Raw genomic sequence first — 20,706 nt, 5'->3', positions numbered from 1 at the left:
TGCCACATCTAAACCATAACACAGTCCTTTATGACTCTTCCCTAACCCAGAGTCCTCTTCAATTATCAGTCTTTCACATCTCTTTCTCTCTCCCATTCCCTCTTCTCCACTCCCACTGCAGTACTCAAATCTAGCCTTTATGACCTTCTTTGTGGATTATACCAATAGCTTCCTATTTAGTTTCCCTACCTCAAGTGTCTTCCCTCTCCAATCCATCACACACACTACCATCAGATTAATCTTATTAGGGATAGTTTTGATCAAGTCACTTCCTTACTCAAAATGCTTCATGCCCCTTCACAATTGTCTTTAGATATCACTTAAAATTATTAGGCTATGATCCAAAATACATCATGAATTGACTTTGGCCTCTATTTTTAAATCTTATGTTTTTAATAGCCCCTTGCCTATATTATTCTATAGGCAAACTGAACTCTCCATTGTTTACCTCACTCACCTTACCTTTTTTTTGACAAGTAGGCCTTCTGTCATACTTGTAAGTATGAGAGAATGTCACCTTTCTACAAGTCTATTATAGTCATTCTTCAAAGAGTAGCTCAAATTCCTCTCTTCTGTGAAAGAAAATGATAAAAATAGCCACTAATATTTAGTGAGCACTTCATTTAAAGCAGAGCACTTGTCTATGTTACTTTATATGTATTAGCACATTTAACCCTTATAACAATTTATAAGATAGGTATTATCATTAATCCTATTTTACAGATGGGGAAACTGCAGCAGCAAGAGAATAAGAAATCTATACAGCAAGCTGGGTATGGTGGCACATGCCTGTAATCCCAGTGGCTCAGGAGGCTAAGAAAGGAGTATCATAAGTTCAAAGCCAGTTTCAGCAACTTAGCAAGGCCCTAAGCAACTTAGCAACACCTTGTTTCTAAATTAGATATTAAAAAGGGTTGGGGATGTGACTCAGTGGTTAAGCACCCCTGGGTTAAATCCCTGGTACCAAAGAAGAAGGAGGAGGAGGAGGATGAGGAGGAGGAGGAGGAGGAGGACGAGGAGAAGGGAGGGGAAATCATCTGTACAGCACCACATGGTGTCAGAGTGCATCCTCTAAACCACTACAAATCTATCTGCTTCCCTGACTTCCTGAGCTACTGTGCATCAGGTCCTTTGCCAGCCACTTCATTAGCATTATTTCACAAAACAGCGGCCACCAATGTCATTATTTTTTTCAGTGTTAATCTTCTCAAGCAAGCTCTGATCTTATTTATTATTCCCTCATTCCGAAATCTTCATTGGCTCCCCTCATGCTTACAGAATATAGCACAAATTTTCATGGCTTAGAATTCCAGCTCCTCCATGAGGTGGTTCCCACCCTCTTTTCCAACCTTTGCAACTTCTTCCTCTCATGCACTTTACAGTCCAGCCAAACTAAACTGCTGCTATTCTTTGTACATAGCTCAGACTCTCCTGACTTTGATCTTACCATACCCTCTGTGTAGAACATCCTTCCTTACAATTTCTGTGTATTCAAACTTGACCCAGATTTTATAAACGTGCATACATATTCACACACTGCATAAAGATACCATAATTAGGTACCCTTTAGAACCCAGATCAAATGTTACCTCCTCAATTAAGCCTTTCTCTGAAGTTTTTACTCCCTTTGAATGCCCACAGCATCCTAAATCTTATGGTTCTTACAACTTTGTATTTTTCATTTTATTTAAATGTGTGTGAATATGAAAATCAATCTCTAAATCTGTCTATCATTTTAAAGTTTCCACCAACTTCCTTGAGGGTAGAATCAATACTTTACACATAGCAGGCATTCAATAAATAGTCATTAAGTGAATAAGTGAATGAAATACCACTCCAGATTGCTTTTGGGAAAGTTTCCCTAACCACTGTTAACAGTACTGTTTGTTATACTGCAAATCATTAATTTTAGGTTTTGTGAAAGCATAAAATCTCTTCCCCAGAAAGGAGGAGGAGGACAAGCATCTCATTACACTACATTAGTTAAACTTCCCCATAAACACACAAGACATTCATTTGAAATGCAGTTTTCTTGATGAGAAACCTGATCCCTCAGTCTTCAGCAGTCTGGTTTTCCAGGGAGGCTATGCAAATGAGGAAGAGAAGCCAGGCAGCTGCTCCTTCAGGCCTTGATTTGGGGGAGGGGGGTTGGTGACTGAGAAGGATAAGAGCCAGGGGTGACGACATTCATGGTGCTTTTAGGTAAGAGAAAAACCCCAAACAAAATCACAGAGATATTCTCTTGTCTTCTAGTCCAGCAGGGTGGACCACAGCTTTTGCTGTGTGCTCTTGAGATCGTTCACTGGTGCCATTTTCCCCTCTAATACAAAGGGATGGATATGTGTGTGTGCTTTTTTCAAAAAAATAATTTAAATACTAAACTGGGTGCAGTGACATACTCCTGTAATCCCAGCGACTGAGGCTGAGGCAGGGGTATCCCAAATTTGAGGTCAGCCTTAGCAATTTAGTAAAAGTCTATTCAAAAGTTTAGAAAAGGGGGCAGTAGATGTAGCTCAATGGTAGAGCACCCTTGGGTTCAATCCGCAATAGAAAAAAAAAATTCTGAAAGACTCATCCCAGGGCAATGGGATGCCAGCGTGATATTTATAGCAGCCTTAATCAGTGCTGCTGGTGGGGGAATGGCAATCCTAACTTGTTTCTCTAGCCAGACCTCTGATGCTGGCAGGTACTCTCTCACTTTCTAGCTTGCATTCCAGCATGGGCCAGCTTTGCATCTTCATGCTTTCCAACCAGCAGTCTTAGCACCCTCTAGAGACTTCCTCAATAGAGATGAAAGAAAGGAGAAACTCAAAAGTTGAAAAGCCAAGAAGGGTAGGATGCAGAGGGAGAGAAGAGAGAAATATTTGGTACTAATGCTTTTTGAGCTCCCCAAGTAAGCCCGAGCAAAGTAATTGCCAGCAGCAAAACCCCTTCCAAAAACAAAATTTAAACCTATTGCAGCATTTGATGGGAATCAGAGGGGGGTTGTGTTAAGGACCCAAAGTATCACTAATCAGTCCCAAATGGGAGCCAGTTAATTTTGCATAGGGATTTTTTTTCCCTAAATACCCTCAATCCTATCTCAACTCAGGTACTGCTGACTCATTCTGTAACAACTCAACCTGCCAGGGGACATAGCATATGGTAAATGCCTCAGTGATTCCTGAATATCTATTACAAATTTTTCTGGGAGGCAGGGAATTGGAGGGGGGCTCCCTGCAGTGAGGATGATGTGTCATTTCACTCGGGGCCATGGGTGCCTCTTGGACAGATCCAGAAGACATTTCATTTCCTATAAGTTCCTTTTTCTGCTCTTAGCATCAGACAAGCTAAACTGGTTTTGCTAACATCTGAAATAAAGCACCCAAACATATACAATAAAAAAACCCTTAAACCCCCAAATCCACCTACCCACCTATCAACCAACAAACAACCTTGCATCCCTTTTGTTGTTTGACTTTTCAAGATGTAGTTTCTTAACATTTTAAAGGGGCATCTTTTCTCTCATTGCTGAGTCCATTATATAGAAACATAGATTCAAATTGGCATCTCTTTAGAACATGCCTTGTAGTAAGTAATTCTACTCATCAATTATATGTCACCTTGGCAACAGAAGGGGCTGCACACTATTTTTAGCGTATTAGTACTTATCTTTTGCTATACCTCTTAGAAGTAAACCATTCTCATTCACACAAGGGAAAGTGAGTCATCCTGAATTAAAGAACCTTACCAGTGGCCTGGAGTGAATCGTCAGAGCTAGAATTAGAACACTAATTCTAATTCGAATCCAATGCTATCGTCACTAAATCCCAATGCTCTTTGGCTCTTTTCATTTTGAAAGGCCAGAAGCCCCAGCAAGCAGAGTGTATATTATCTGGGCAGGGGGTGGGGTGGGCGGAGAGCAGGCTGGTCTGAGAGCTAAGCTAACAAACAGAACAAAATGGAAGAAGATTCAAAGAATAGGAGTCTTAAGGCTAGCTATGTTAATGGCCCTTTGTGTGATCTGGGGTGGGTCATTTCACTGGTCTGCAACCACCAGGCCAGCCCATGGTGCATGCAGATTACATTCAGCTTTGTGTCACGTCATTGAGTTTATGTCCCATCTGTCTCCCTTTGTGACCACCACAGCACCCAGTTCTGGGGGAACACTGACCATGGAGTCAGACAAACTTGGACCCTAGGTTTACACAGCAACTTGGACAAATCACTTCACTTCTCTGAACCTCAGTTTCCTTCTCTATCAAACAAGAATAACATTCTCCCCATGGGGTTATTGCGAGGATTAAATGATATAGCATTTGTGAAAGTCTTCTCTGAGCACCAGGCACGTGGTAAGCACTCCATAACTTGACTGAATAAATGAATGGCCTTAAGTCAGGCCCTTCGAGTGCTATGTTAATTCTTTCAGCCACTAGGATACTGTTGAGTTCAGCACAGCACACCATAGCAGTGACTTCCTGAATAGTACTCTAATGGTCCCCAAAGGCACAGAGAAATTTCATAGTGTCACTGCCCGGTTATACCTGTTCTGGGAATACAGTAATTCATTTTCCAGTGCTGCCAATCTAATACCTTTCACCAAACACAAAATTCACTTTAAGAAGGGGCAAAAACACAAGTGCCTTTCTGTTATATAGAAGTTGGAAGAATATATTATTAAAATTGAAACCGACGTCTCTGATTTCTTAGGCAAAAAATCAGATTGGAAGCCAAACAGCTATTTGGCCTTTGCAGACCCTGGATAGTGATGCCCTTGGGGGAAAGGGGAGAGCTGGAGTCATTCCAAACTGTAGTTACAACATTTGTGTGTATATTTACTGCTTGTGCTTATGCTCTCTGCACTTAATTTTTACTCTCTAAAGCCTTGAAGAATTCACAATTTACCTAGAGTACAGTTTAATACATGTGAGTAGAAATATAGGCCTATATTTCTGGTTCTCATTTCCTAATCATATTTTCTCTCCTCCCTATATAACTGATACTTCTTCTTTTTCAATTCAATTGCTCTGCTTTTCAAACATAGGTGGACAATAATGATTTGTTAACAATACACATGCCCCTGGCCCTTCCCTCACCCTTCTTTACCCAGGAGGGCCTCCCTAAGATTCAAAGCCGAAATCCTGCCATATAGTTAGCACCTGGCGTAGCTCATCAAAATATAATATCCTTTCCCAGATGATTGGAAATCTCTGCAATGCCGTCACACAATGAGGTGTGCAAGAAAGAGTTTGGGGATTGATTTTCATCATTAACTTGATATTGCATGGTTTTTGTGGGACTTAAAAAGAAATGCATTTTTATTACTTTTAAGTACTGCACATAGAGTAACTCCAACTCATCATATTTTAACAGTTATTTTTCTGGGGCAGGATGTATTTTAAACATGTCTATGTTAGAGTGTCTGGTGGATCATTTAGGATCAGTGTCCTGTTGCTTGATGAAATCCAGATCACTTCGATGAAATCCAGATGGGGAAACTGGGTCTCTGGCAATGGCTGCCAGATCTTCTCCATATGAAATCTCTCTAGTCTGTATGCAAATTCAAAACTCCATATCCTGGAAATCCCAAACCAATCAAGTGGCGCTCAGCTTCTTAGTTACTGGACTAAACACAGGGAAGCGATTCATTCTTCCCTGAGGAAATAAGCATTTCTTACATACATCTATCTTGGCACAAAAAGGGCTGGCTAAGCAAATTAATAGTGTAAACAGGATTGCACTGGGGAATGTTTGTCCTACTTAGGAGAATAAACTTTTTATGCACTTTGTGCACATCCACTTACATACAAATAATTGATATGCTAATTACAAATGATTCTTAAAGCCCCTTCCCTGAGGTGCTGTACTATGCTGTTAGTCTATTTTGAATTACTAGCATGTCCAATTCTTGAAAGTAATAAAAATGCATTTAAAAATATTCTGTGATTCAGTCTGGCTTTCCTCTAATTAGGCTGAGTTAGTGAGGCTTGCCTATATTTAAATAGGATAGTTATTTTTCTACTTCATCCTTAATACATTTAAGAAGCCCTCCACACCCACTTTCCCCTCCCTCCCCTTCTTCAGAATTGTCCTGCATGGGGCTGGCACACACAAACCCTTCCATCTCTAGCTCACTACTCAACTGCGCTTGCATCATCTCTAGGCAAACACTGCCTTTAGTCCCTGGCACACTTCCTCTTTCACTTGTTAACTTGTTAGCCAGTTATTTGAGATGACTTTTTTTCTTTTTGCAGAGATATTTTCTTTAGTCCTGCTTTAAGAGCCAATGGGTATGGCTCTTTCTTGATACGACAATGGGTAACAGTAAACACAGACAAAAGTCCAGTCAAACTTAGCATCAGGCTTTTTCATCAGGTGGTGGATACAGGATTTAACTAAATCTCTGTACAATCCATGTCAACAGAACACAGTGAGGCAGCTCATCAGTCCTGGCAGCTGCTAGGTGTATGGCAATGTCAGGCACAGTCATTCAAAGCCATAACATATTACAGCACAGTCTAAACAGTAATTTTTCTAGGCTGGACTGAAGGGACAGAGTAGTGACTACAAAATATGGGATGGGGAGGATTGGGGCAGGGGTAGGAAATACCTGGTAGACAGTAGCTGAGAGGAGTAAGGAATTTTGATGTTACAAACATACTATTAAGCAAAGATAAAGTTAAGTTTGGAATTCTTTTCAGAGCAAATCTACATTGAAGGGTGTGATTTTCAAGCTTTCCATTTAAGACAAGGTCTTCCTGCCTCTGGATAGTTTCAGTACATGTACTAGCATCAGAACATATTAAACTGTTGCCAAAGAATCAGGTCACTTTCTCCAGGGGGCAGAGATCAGTCAGCACTAAGAAGAGAGGAGGGAAAATACACATCAGAGTGACAGAACAAACCCACAGAATTCCAGAACATTGTCCTCCTTGACTTAAATGGAAAAAAAATACCATCTATGAAAACTTCTTCACTTGGTGTGTGTGTGTGTGTGTGTGTGTGTGTGTGTGTGTGTGTGTGTGTGTGTGTGTCAGGGGGTGTTATGGAAAGCTCAGGAACTGGTCATGAAAGACCTCAGATGAAAGGGAAAGGAGGAGAAAATAGGCGTTGTTCCTCTAACCCTGGACTTAAATTCCTAAGGACTAGGTGAAGGAAAATACCAGTACTCACTGCAACCCTAAACAAGTCCTGGGGACTGGCAGGGTGAGCTCACTGAGAGTTGAGGAAAACTCAGATAATGAAGCACAATATCCCTCCCTCCAAATTATCCTACATTCCTAGGTACTTAATGCCTTTTTGAATTCGATATCTTAAAAGACATATCAAACTAGGAAGAATAAATGAATAGCCCACTTTGGCCTCATTTCTACCTGTGGCTAACATTAGCAGTGAATTTAATTAGTGTCTGAGTCATCTATTTTCTAGAAACAATAGGTAATTTTACATCTGCCACACCACAAGGAGAGGCAGGATAGACATTTATCAAATAGAACAAAAGCATTTATTACAAATACCTTACTTACAGAGGGCTAAGTTCCTGATGCAAGGCTTACAGAATGAATTGGCTACTTCCTTTGCCTTCATCATTGGGCCAAAGTGAGGTAGTGATTATAGAGGTAGTATAACTGTGACACAAATGAAGAGTGGTAGAATGATTGTGTAAAGAAATTCTGCCAGCTCTCTGATTGTAATGAAAATGGGGATGAAGGTGAAAGTAAGGGGGTGGGGGATATAATACAACTCAGGGTTAGAGTGCTTGCCTAGCATGTGCAAGGCCCTAGGTTTAATCCACGGGAGTATAATTGTTGGGTTCCCTTTCTGAAGATCTACTGCTTCTAAAACTGAATGATAAGGATTCTGAAGTCCCAAGTGGAAGATAATTTCTAGATGACTTATCATTATAATGAAAGAAACACCTATCATCATTAAAACATCTCTTCTTTAAATATTAACATTAAAAGTCAATAGTGAAAGGAAACATTTCCCTTAAATGTCCTTTAGTGATGTCCCTTGGTTCTCATTTTATTCAATCGGTATTGGCTGAACAGCTTATAGCATGGACGGAGAATCTCTACCCTATATGCACATATGGCTTTCTGCCAGGACTGAGAGGTGGTATAAATTTTGCCTATAGTTGCAAAAATGCAGAGTTAAAAATCTTTAGCAATACTAGCCTTAAAAAACCACATGAAAAGAATGTAATTCCACGAGAAGATCTCTATAAAATGACGTGTGACACTGTTCACCTTCTAAAACAGGAAGTCAGGACTTTTTCCTTTGAAAATGAAGGGAAAAGAGGATTTACAGAATCTCCCTATTTCCAAACTTTAATTAGGAATTAAAAACCTAAGAAGTAAATTCAGGCAATATTTATTCTTATTTTCTGCCCATAATATTACAAATTAAATCCTGAGGATTAAGAGATTCTTATTTTTGGCAAAAATCTAAATTGCAGTTTCACAAACACACCCAATAGATTGTGTATATTATAGATCATGTGATTTATTTGCATAAAGCTAAATGGCTTCTTTCTTTTTTAGGGGCTTTTCTGCAATCCCTGAGATAAAAATTTCCAAGAAGTATTGGCGGTAGTATTTTTCTTTGTAACAATGAAATTTCATACTTCCACATGATACTTTGGAGACAATGTAGTCAATGGTTAAGAAGTAGACAGGGATTCAAACTCTGTCTTCACTGTTTCCTAGGTGTTTGACTTTGAGCAAGTCAATTTTTTCTCTAGTTTTCTCATTTGTAAAATGAGAATAATTATACCTACTTCTGGAGGCATTGCAGAATGTAGATTGTTACAAAGACTAAGAGAAGTGGTGTAAAATTTTAGTGCAATTTCCTTCCTTTACAAGCTAGTGTCCAGGGTGCAGAAGCCTCATCTCTTGTTTACTGCCACCAGTGCCTAGCACAGTGCCTGTCATAAAGTAGACATTCAATACATTTTTGCAGAATGAATGAATAAAATACTTTAAAAAAATATTTAAAGATACACACCTGAATAGGAAAGCATGTTAAATATTAAGGGCAGCACCAGGTACACAGTAAACTATGTAGCCTAGTAACTCCTCCTCTTGCCTTCCTTTTTCTTCTTGTTAATTAATGTTTTTAAAACCCTATGAGATGATGTCAGCTGCTTGACTGTTTTGTAGGAAGGTCAGAGTGGTTTTGGAGAGGTGAATTTTGGCTCCAGACCCACAGGAACTGATTCTATGCTTAAAACACTATTGACTTGTATTCCAAAGGCAATGTCAGAGTCTGAGAAAAATTCTTATACAATAAATGTATACTATGAAGGTACCATATTAAGTTTATTAGTGCTATGTTTTTTTCTCTTCCTTGTTGGATATTAGTGAGTCTCAATATAGATGGACAAAGAGATTCCACTCAAGAAAGAAACCTTAGTTTTAAAAGAGCTATGTCTTTAATGACCCTGCTGTTGTCCTAGAAAACAAGTTCTTTTTGGGTCGACTACTGTGGCTAGCCCATTAAAAGTAGAACTAATGTTTAAGAAATGCAGTCGAAGAGGTATTTTAAAATGTTTAATTTGTGCCCTAGCACTGCATAAAATAAAATAGAAGCATCTAATATTTCTCTCATAAAATAAAAGAGGCAAAAGATTAAGTTTTTTTTTAACTTATGAGATCTCTGGTTGAATTTTTCTTTAGGTCAATGGTCTTTGATGGGGACAAAATGTGTCTTTCAATTTTGAGTTATATAACATAGGCCCTAAGATTCAAGGTAAACAGATGAAGGACAATCCAGGGAGATTCATGTTTTAATGACTACTATTATGAACCTGAGTTCACTAGAATAAGGTTATTTCTCTGATCAGGTTGGTAGCACTTAGTAGCAAAGTTTTGTATATGTGGATATAAAGACTGTTACTGAAATGAGAACTCCAGTTTAATAGAATCTTTCAGAAGTCCTATTCATTGAGAAATCTATTTAACATGTCTTCCTTTTGGTAAAATATTTATGCAGTGTCTGTACTTATTATCTTACAAAGTTGAATAGTTTAATATTCTTAATAAAATGTGATTTTTTTTTCAAAACACTGAACTGTCAACTTCAATATATGCATCCATACATAAGTACCGTACACCTAGTTTTCCTATAAGACATATACTAATAATCAGATATTTAGTAAAGATTGCTTTCTGGCTGTTAGTGCTGTAAAATGATGGATAGGATACAAACTAAGAAGTATTAACACAACTCTGAATTTCTTCATTCAAACTTGGTATGTGTCATGGAGTTCACAGTGGGCAAGTATCTGGGTCATCCTGAAGGATTTGTGGTTTCAGAGTGTTACCCTACTATTTATCAAAAACTCCCTCAAACCAACAACAAAGAAGGACTTGCTATTGTCACTCTTTCTTACAATTCCTTGAGTGTAAATGTTCTGAAAAATCAACACAGCATTTTAGGTAGTAGATGAAACAAAGTTAAGACAATCTCACATTGCATTCAAACACAGTTCTGAAAGTAAACAGGTTAAACATAGGCAGCAGTTCCTTGTTTCTTTCACACTGCTGGAGATGGAACCCAGGGCATTTTCTCTTTTAGATGACAAAGCTTGGGAACTAGCAAACCCTTCCTTTGTCAGAACACCTTCCCTCTCCCACCAAACATACATACACCTATGTGTTTGTATGACCCCAGGGTGGGATAGGGTTGGTGAGCTTTCATATTAATCCAGATTATAGGGGATGGGGCTATAGCTCAGTGGCAGAGCACTTGTCTAGCATGTGTGAGGCACTGGGTACAATGCTTAGCACCACGTAAAAATAAACAAATAAAATAAATGTATGCTGTCCATGTACAACTACAAAAAATAAGCAAATAAATAAATCAAAAAAAATAAATCCAGATTATAATATATTTCTATCATCTCTATATTGGAGCCATAAGCTTCCATTTGAAGGATGAGGTGCATTTACTAGAGTAATGTTGACAGGACTTTATGCTAGTTAAAACAGTACAGTACTGTTACACTGACTCTAGTAGCTCCCATACAAATTATATGAAGCTTATGGGAATCATTGTTTCTTGCCCTTAGTATAGAATGACCTAGGAAGGTCTAACTACAAAGATTGTTATTTACATAAAATGGAACCCAAGGTTTTTGGCAGTGCTAGAAAATGTTCATGTAAAAATGGTGCAACCATTATGGATAGCAGTATGGAGATTCCTCAGAAAACTTGGACTGGAACCACCATTTGGCCCAGTTATCCCACTCCTGGGTTTATACTCAAAGGACTTAAAATCAGCACACTACATTGACACAGCTATATCGAAGTTTATAGTAACACAACTCACAATAGCCAAACTATGGAACCAACCTAGATGCCCTTCAACAGATAAATGGATAAAGAAAATGTGATACATATACATAATGGAATATTACTCAGCTTTAAAGAAGAATGAAATTATGCTTTTGCAGATAAGTGAATGAAGCTGGAGAATATCATGCTAAGTGAAACAAGCCCATCACCCAAAAACAAAGGCATATGTTTTCTTTGATATGTGGATCCTAATTCACCTTGAAGGAGCTGGGGAAGAAGAGAGGTACTTTGGATTAGACAGAGGGGAGTGAAAGGAGGGAAGTGGGTTTGGGGGTAGAAAGGAAAGTAGAATGGATTGGACATTATTACCCTAATTGCAAATATGATTATACAACCAGTGTAACTCTACATCATGTACAACCAGAAGAATGAGAAGTTATACTCCATTTAAGTATGATGTGTCAACATGCATTCTACCATCATTTATAACTAAGTAGAAAAAATTAAAAATTCCATATCCAGTCCATTACAAAAAGCAACTTTAAGTCATTTTTCAAAATAAAAGGGGGGGGGGTGTTCAATCTTAAAATGAAACCATTAAGTTTCTGCCTGACTAGTTGGCAAAGTAAGAAAGGCTACACCAGAGGAAGAACCGCCTTGTTTAAAAAGGAATGAAGCGAGAAAGGGAGGGAGAGAAAAGTAAGAAGGAAGGAAGGAAGGTAGAAAGAAGGAAGTCGGAAGAAAAGAAAGAAGAGGAAAGGAAGGAAAAACAATTTAAGTGAATCCCACAGGGAGAGGCAGCTCAGGAACAAACTGGAAATTGGGTGACAAAAATCAGAGCATCTGTGAGTGAACCAGTGATAAGAGTTCCTTCCTATCTAACTGTTAAAGAATGAGCCACAGAAACAGTGGATCATAGAACAAAAGGGATGAAAATAAAATAATAGATAAACTGAATGACTTTTATAAAATAACGAGTCATTCCTATATCTAATATGTCTTTTGAGGGAGGCAGTTTGATCAGACTCCATTTCCAAGACACATTGAAAGGAGTCAAAAGCATAATTTGGAGTGAGATAATTACCAGATTGGTAAAACTACTTAGTTGGCAAAGATGATTTTGTTTTGTTTGTGCCACTTTTCCTCTAGTGCTCTGCTACCTAATTCCTGCTCTTCTGAATACTCAGGCAGTTCATGCTCTACCCCTTTGCAAATTGGCTGTGAAACTATACGCCTATGGCAATGTGGTGGTGAGGAGGTGAGGTTGGGCCAAGTTTTCATTTTAAGTTCTATTTCTAACTGTAGAACCAATGTCTGTTTCCTGTTAAAGGAATTTCAGGTATTAGTCCAACAGATGGGAGGGATGTTTGGACCAGGAAGCCTTCCTGGCACCCCTGGAATCAGAGGTGCCTTCACATCATGCCCTGACCAGACTTGACTTCTGAAGGAAATCAAAGGAAACAATTATTGTACCTCTAATGAAAACCTGGAACCTGTTATTCTGGGTGATCACTGTGTGAATTGCCAGTGTGACTCTGCAGGCAAAAGGGCCCTGGGATCTATAAACTGATGAGTGTCTGGTTCTCTAGTAGGCAAGCTGGAAGAATCTTTAATAAATGCTAGCCTCCTGTACACAAAAGCCATCAATCTACTGGGATGCGGGTGGCAAAATGGTTTCTGAAAAGGGAAATCATGTATAATCTTTTCCGGATCTTTTCTTTGGGGCTAAATTTACTTTTAAAATGCTTCTAATTAAGTTTGATACTAAGACTATTTTTAAACATGAATTACCATGGGATTTAAATTTTTTAATCATGTAGTAGAAAATGGTGTATCTAAAAAAAACTATAGGAAAGAAACAGACATTTTTTTTTGACTGAAGGAGGATAACTAGTAGACTTGGGGGGTGGGCACTGGGAAATCCTCAAGTCTGCAGATAATACTCAGCTTTTGCTGGCAGTGAAAATGCCAAGCTGATGGGGGATAAAGGAAGATCTCAGGAGGGTTCATGATTGGCATATGAGGTTGAATAGGGGCACATGTAAGGTGATATATTTAGGGAGGGCCAGATATTACAAATTATACTTGCAGGATGATAGGTGGTGACCTTTCAATTAAGACCCAGGAAAGAGCTCTAGGAAATGCTGTGGACAGTACACTAAGGAGAACAACGTACCTTCCTGCTATGGCAAAAAGGGGGGGGGGGCAACAAAATGTTTGGCACTGTTAATAAGGGTATTAAAAGACAAACAAAATAATTTTCCTTTTACATAGAACCACAGGACATCTCCTTTGGTCAAGTTAAATAGTCACTCTGATCTGTACATCTCAAGGACAGGATAGAGCCTCAGGGGAACGAATAAGGGCAATTAAACCATCAATGGTAGGCTCAAAAAAAAAAAAGTCCAAAAAAATTTTGTTTTTCAGTCTAACAATACAAAGGTAGCCAGGGGACATGATCAAAATCGTGAAGAAGCTAGTGCGGCTGAATGACTGAGTGATGACTTGACTGGCCAAAGCTCTTGAGCTAAGAGAAACCTTTGAAGCATACAGTTTTTATTTTTAATAGTTCTACTTTGTTTATACAACTGCCAGTGATGACGGCCAGTGCAAGCAGGCTCCTTTGGGAAGTCCCTGTTTTCCACCAGAGGTTGGGAGAAATGTGAGCCAAGGAGGGTGGGATCAAGAGTACCTCAATCCCCAGAAACCTTCAAACCTTCAGAAATGTAGACTGGCTCATTTCCAGCCAGACTTACTTTCTCTGTTGCCATTGTCAGCAGTGAATTTGTGCCTGACCAATCTCAATTTTTATGAATATAAGTTTAGTTTTCCCCCTTTCCCTTTCCATAGGACTTGTCAACTCCAGAGGTCTACACACCAAACTGTCTGCCGACAAGTATCTGTAATTTAATCCTTAACTATAGGGTAAAAGAACAGATTTCTTACTGGGGGAATAGCTCAGTGGTACAACATGTGCTTAGCATGCACAAGGCTCTGGGTTTGATAGCTGGCACTGCAAATATACACACCAATTTCTTATTCCAATTTTAACACAGTAGATAGAACTCAAGAATGCACAATGAAGAATTATAGCCAACTAATATTCTGTAGAGAGAAGAAGCAGAGGTTTCCATAAGAGAAAATGGAGATATATACTACCAGGTTAATGAAATCACACACATGCAGATTTCTTTAGCTGAGAAAGTAACAGAAAAAGGATTCCCCAAGACAGTCTAAATATTTTTTTCTTTTGGAATGGTCTTAATCATACCGGGAAGCAGGTAAGATCAAAGCTGGAGCAAGGCTCTGATCCAACCACTTGGCCCTCCCTAACAGGGGATGGCTACCTGATGAAATAAGCATAAGAAATAGTGTCTAAAAGCTATGTGGACATATAATGTTTTTGTTTTTCAAACTGTTTCTAGAAAAAACAGAATTCTGCAAGATAAGGGTTCATTTTACCCCACAGAATTATAATCCTCTTGCTCCTGGCTTGATGGTCCTGCCATACCTCTCACAGATGTGGTAGTACTTTTCATCCTGTATGCCATCCTGAAGGGGCACATTTACACTGTAGTACCGTCCTTTCCCTAGGCCAACATCAGATATATCACCTGTTCCTGTAAAAGAGAAGACCATTGTGTTCAGTTATTAGGTACATGTGAACCAGAAAACCTGAAGGATTGTCTGATAGGAATTCAGAAGACCAAAACAGTCTGGTCAGTTAGCAGAACAATTCTGAATTAGTGATGGTTTTAAGGGAATGCAATTAAGAAAAATAATATACAGCAGTAACGAGGATAAATAATGTTGAAGAAACCAGGAAACTGAAAAACCTTCATTTCCATCTTATTGGATGAAATAAAAATTAAGAGATTAACTCCTTTGCTTGACTTTTCATGCTTCTGAGGTTGACATAATATCACAGTGTCACTGCAATTATCAGGATGTTAGGAATTACATGTGCTATCTGATAGTACAGGAAGTTTAACTGATCTGCCTGTTAACGTCCATAAAAATCATCTGGAAGAAGAAACAGTGTTATCACCATTCCTTTTATGATACTTGAAATGACCTCTGTTAAAATTTTGTGTAGAATAGCACCCATAAGGTATTAACAGTAGGGAGCTATCCAAATAGAAGATATAAGGGATGTACAGAACAATTGTAGTATATAGGGAGCACATAAGTCACTTGCCTGGGAAAAATCCTGGCGAGAATTTGTGCAGGGACACGGTCATGACTTTGGAGGTGAAACTGAAGGCATCTTCTACACCTACCAGGGAAAGAAATGTCAGAAAAATCACTTCATATATGGAACTTCTGTTTTCAATACCTGAAAATCTAGAAGACAGTTGTGGGAAGAAGGGGAGAAAGGAAGGTGGAAATAGCAAAATGAACAAGCCAAGGAATAAAAGTGACAAACCCCCAGTCTCTGATCTTTGTAATTATAGATGAGGTAGAACTATGGCCTCAAGTGAAGTTTGGGGTTACCCATTCAAATTCATGGCAGACTATAACTGGACTTCCACTTTCAAAGCAATGGGATGCCTGGGCTTTCTCTGACATCTTTTCTAAAAGGTGGGGAAGGGAATGAGCCCAGAATAAAGACACCATCAATAGAACTGAATAGAGGAAACTGGCACCAAATTTGAAGTTTTGTTTTATTTTGTTTTCAATGAAGTATTATGTAATAATCCTTTAAAAATACAACCAATACAAACATTATGCACTACGTGGTGAAAGCCTAATTATAAAGTACCTCTGTATAATGCATATTTGGTTATAAATGCAGGTTACCCAAAACCCTGTATGTACTAAGTAACTTATAGTACATCCTCCTGGCTAAAATATGGAAGCCTGAAAATAGTCATGGACTTTATCCTTAATAGCAACTTGATAACAGAGTTTTAAAGCCTGGAGAAACATAGGGGGACTTTTCTAGAAAGGGGTCTCCTTTCCATTTAAACAGAGTCAGAAAATGATTGTATGCCTGGGAGTTAAAAGCTGGTATTTAAAGTAACCCTCACAAACTGCTACTTGTCCAATAACCATACTATCCATTTCTCCCTCTTTCCTCTCAGAATCATATATTTTCACTATGGTTCAGATAATCAATCTATAAAGTGGAAGGACTATTAGCAAATTTGGGTACTATCCTCTTTTATATTTCAAACAAAGATATTGTCTCTGTGTTTACTTAATGTATTCACTCTTCATTAGAGGCCAATAGAGACCTTAAAAAAATATTAACTCTATTTGTACATAACAGGTATGTTTGAATTTCCCAAGCTTATGTTTTGCCCTAGGGAGGCAGTTAAAATCAGTTAAAGGCTCCAGGCAGAAAGTATGAAGTAAACAAAATGAAACAAGATAAATGAAAATAGCATTTCAACTTAGAAACAAGGATAGGTCATGAAAATTCTGATTATTTATTCATCCATAGATGTATCAGTTTACATTTATCCTGGCCATGTATACGAGTTCCCATTTTCTCCCATGTTGATTAGCACTGGCTATTATTATTCTTTTTAATCCTAGGCAGAAAGAATGGTTTTGTTCTAATTTGCATTTCTCTGAGTATTAGGGCATTGAGCACCTTTCCACAGGTTTAGTAGTCATTTGTATTTGTTCTCATAGGAAATACCATTAGGCATGGTTATAAACTCATACTTAATCTTAAAAGGACGTAATCAGATAGGTGTAGGATATGGAGTTGGTGTGAGAGAGTGGTTAGGCAGATGAAAGGAGGTGAAGACGGGGTAGGAGTGGTTAGTGAAGCCACCACAGGATGTTAGTTATGGAATCATGGGAGATTTAAAATAAACCAAATGTGTAAGAGTTTGGGGGTGGGGCAGGGGTCACTGGAAGGGAGGTGCTGAAGAGGGGAAATAAACTGAAATGAAACACACCATAAAAGTTGGCTAAAACAGGAAACTCTAAATGGTGTAGAAATAACATTGCAAATGGAAAGAACGGTTTCAGGTGACAGTCTTATTTCATTCTTATATGGTTCAATAGAGTTGGTTCTATTCTCCAACTCTGGTATTAATACTTTGAATTTCATAATCATTCATTCATACAACAAATATTTTACTAAACCACTACTATATACAGAGTACTATTGGTTCAAGGCATTGTACAAAACAGAAATAAACAACTTGATCTGTGCTGTGGAGGTACTTAAAGTTTCTATGGAAAAACAAGACACAGACATGTTAAAAAATTACCTAATAATACAAGACAACACATAAGTACACAGCAAATCAGTGCTATAAATAATAGAGGATTGAGAGGAGTAAGAGAACCCTTGGGCTAGGGTGGTTAGGGAAAATCTGCTACTGTTGAACCTTGAGTGAATGTGTAGATGCAAAAGGGGAGGAGAAAGTGAAATTAAGTTAGGAAAAAGGGAGGCAAAGTCAGGGAAGTAGGAATAGTGAGTCATGTCCTGAATATTGAGACACACTCAGTGAGTAAGAGTAGCCTGGACAGAAAGTAGTGAGAGATAAGACTGAAAGGATGAGGTGAGGCTTGTTCGAGGTGAGCCTTGGAAGACAGGGAAAAGACTCAACTTTATCTTTAAAACTACTGTTTTTCAAAGTGTAGCCTGCAGAAAACTGGGGTGTTGTTAAATTATATATTCTTTGGATTTATATCTGACCTACTTAACCTGAGTATCTAGTGAATGTGGCCCAGCAATCTGCATGGTAAGACAAACCTCCCATCCAGATGCACAGGCAAGTTTGAGAACCATTGCTCTAGGCCAGGGGTCAGAAAACTAAGTGGATAGTAGATAGTGAACACTGTAGGCTTTGCAAACTACTTACAGTCTCTGCTAGACACACAAGCATGCACATATACATGCAATACATATTTTATATTTTTAAAACCTTTAAAAATGGGAAAAAAACTTCTTAATCTCTGACCATTCAAAAAGTAAGCCATGGGTCAAATGCTACCCCTTGTTATAGGCAATAAGGGGACTCTAAAGGTTTTTGAGTAAGGCTGTGTTTTGCAATGGCCAAGTATTTAGAAATTCGGTGACTGTAGTTCTTAAGGTAGTATGTTGGTTTCTTCCAACCCCTCACTCATCTGTTCTTTACTTTCTCTCTGTGTGTTGGAAATCAGGGGTTCCCTACCTCAGAGCTACATCCCCAGCCCCAGCCCTATTTTATTTTTTATTTTGAGACAGGGCTTCACTAAGTTGTTGAGGATGGCCTCCAAATTATGATCCTCCTGCCTTAGCCTCTCAAGTTGCTAGGATTACAGGTGTGTGCCACCATGCATGGCTCTGTTACCTTTACCTTTATGTCACTGGTCTGTGTTTGTAGCATCCGTGCAAGTAACGTTCCCTGGGGAGATTTCCCCCTACCCCCACCACCACCAAATTTCTTCATTCTTTTTTCTGCTTTGACAGAAGAGCTAATCCTAACCTTAGACACAACTTATGTTAGTTATGATTATGTTAGTGTGTCTTGTCTAAAAATATTCCCCGGAAATAGGGAAATAACAATCACTAATGTTGGGGACAGGGGATATACTTAATTAATCATTTAAACCATAAGTATTCTTAGATGAATGGAAATTCTGTGTTACAGACAGGACAACTGTCACTGTAGGTCTATGTTCTAGATAGAAAATACATAGGAGGGTTTAATGAATCTTTTCAGTGGAGTCTTCTAGGAGAAGATTAACAGGTAAGTGTAAAGTAGAAAGAGAGTCTGCTATCGCAAGTTAGGGATGATGACCAGGTTTGTGTAGGACTTCATATTTTAGCAATATAAAGAAAGTTGCAGCTGGGCATTATGGCACATGCCTGTAATGCCATTGGCTCTGGAGGCTGAGGCAGGAGGATTGGGAGTTCAAAGCCAGCCTTAGCAATTTAGCAAAGTGCTAAGCAACTCAGTGAGATCCTGTCTCTAAAAAAAAAAAAAAATACATAAAGGGTTGGGAATATGGCTCAGTGGTTAAATGTCCCTGGGTTCAATCCTGGTACAAAAAAAAATGTGGCAACAGATTTTGGTCACTACACGAGTTGGTAGCCTGTTTGGTAGAGAAAACACAGAATGTCAGTCCTTCATATACCTATTTTATCTTGAGAGAAACACCATTGAGAAGAGACAAAACTGTCAGCTCTAACCACAGATTTGCCTTAGAACTGATGGAAATGGCCTGAGGAAGGTTACTGTGCACTGGAGTAAACACTAGTTAACAGTTCCACTTCTTCCCATTCTCCACTATAAAACTTGGCTACAGGAGGAGGGGGGGAGGAAATGACAGGAGGTGAGCTTAGGCAGCAAAGGAGGGATTGGCATGGGTTAGAGGAATCTATACTACCTACCTTAGAATCCTCAATTAGAATAATTTCAATTGCAACAGTCATTCCTCCTCTTACCAGTTGCCTAGAAGTAGCTTTACTGAACAAAATCTGCTGTCTTAGCAGCAAAGCATCTTTGAAACTGAAGGGCTTACCATCTCCATGGTGCAGATCCAAATCCACATAGAGAATACGGTCAAATTTCCGTCGCAATCGTAATATTCCCAGGACAGCATCATTGAGATAACAAAAACCAGATGCTTCATCTCTGCAAGAAAACAAGTTGCTACAGCCAACAGCCAAAAAGCAATCCAAGGGAGTGTTTACAGCCAAGGATCTAACCCTTGAGATCTAGTCCCTTAAAATTCCCCCTTCTTTGAAGAAAAACAAAAATCCAGCTACAAAGATTATATAGTAAATGGCCCAGAATGATTAGAGAATGAAGTGTTTTGGTAAAGTAAATATTCAGGTTGATTGGTAACATTTTCCATTCAAGGGCCCAGATTTTCAAAGCATTAGAATATTATAACTATCCTGAACAAAACAGAACATTTCTCTGATGATTCAGGAATCACTTCAAAAAATCTGTAGTACCCTGGGCTCATCATGATAAACACTGATTTTCACTTATAGAACTATAAAAACCTAGACTCTAGAAGTGACCGTAAAGACAATCCTGCGGAAGACGATGGAGATTAGATTCTCTGAACTGACTCTATGACATAACCTAGAAGTTGTTTTTTAAAAAAAATTTAAAAATAAGTCTTGGCACTTGTTGCTCATAAAAGCAGAGTGTAGAATGTACAAATGCCTAACCTCTTGGGTAGCATAACATGGTTGCCTTTCTGTAAATGTAATTATTACAATGAAAATGAAGCAGCCTTCTCTAAAGTTTGTTTTGTTTTCTTCACAAAAATTGTCCTCATTGACTTTACTAGTGTTCTTTAACTTTTTTGCTATTGTGTCACGTTATCCTCTTGTCAACATAAACCTGTTCTTTTATTACATTTCCATTAAGCTTTGATGATTAGACGTAAAAGAACATTCTTTCCCATCAGAATGCATTATAATTTATTTTAAAGTCTCATCCAAAATGCTTCCATTTCTTTTGCT

General features: G+C 38.5%; 1 protein-coding gene across 3 annotated transcripts in view; it reads right to left on the bottom strand.

The window, feature by feature from the left end:
• Window positions 1–20,706, bottom strand: part of HDAC8 (histone deacetylase 8) — a 218,745-nt gene that overhangs the window by 128,597 nt on the left and 69,442 nt on the right. For all 3 annotated transcript variants that reach the window (XM_079125046.1, XM_079125047.1, XM_079125045.1), the window contains exons 5-7: window positions 19,749–19,861; window positions 15,475–15,552; window positions 14,788–14,896 (exon numbers count right to left, since the gene is read on the bottom strand). In XM_079125046.1, coding sequence (XP_078981172.1) covers window positions 14,788–14,896; window positions 15,475–15,552; window positions 19,749–19,861 — 300 coding nt within the window. The remainder of the gene's footprint in view (window positions 1–14,787; window positions 14,897–15,474; window positions 15,553–19,748; window positions 19,862–20,706) is intronic.

The sequence above is a fragment of the Sciurus vulgaris genome, assembly GCF_902686455.1.
Source record: "Sciurus vulgaris genome assembly, chromosome: X".
Taxonomy (NCBI): domain Eukaryota; kingdom Metazoa; phylum Chordata; class Mammalia; order Rodentia; family Sciuridae; genus Sciurus; species Sciurus vulgaris.
Note: the sequence above shows the minus strand (reverse complement) of the source record. Positions and strands in the feature narration are given on the sequence as shown.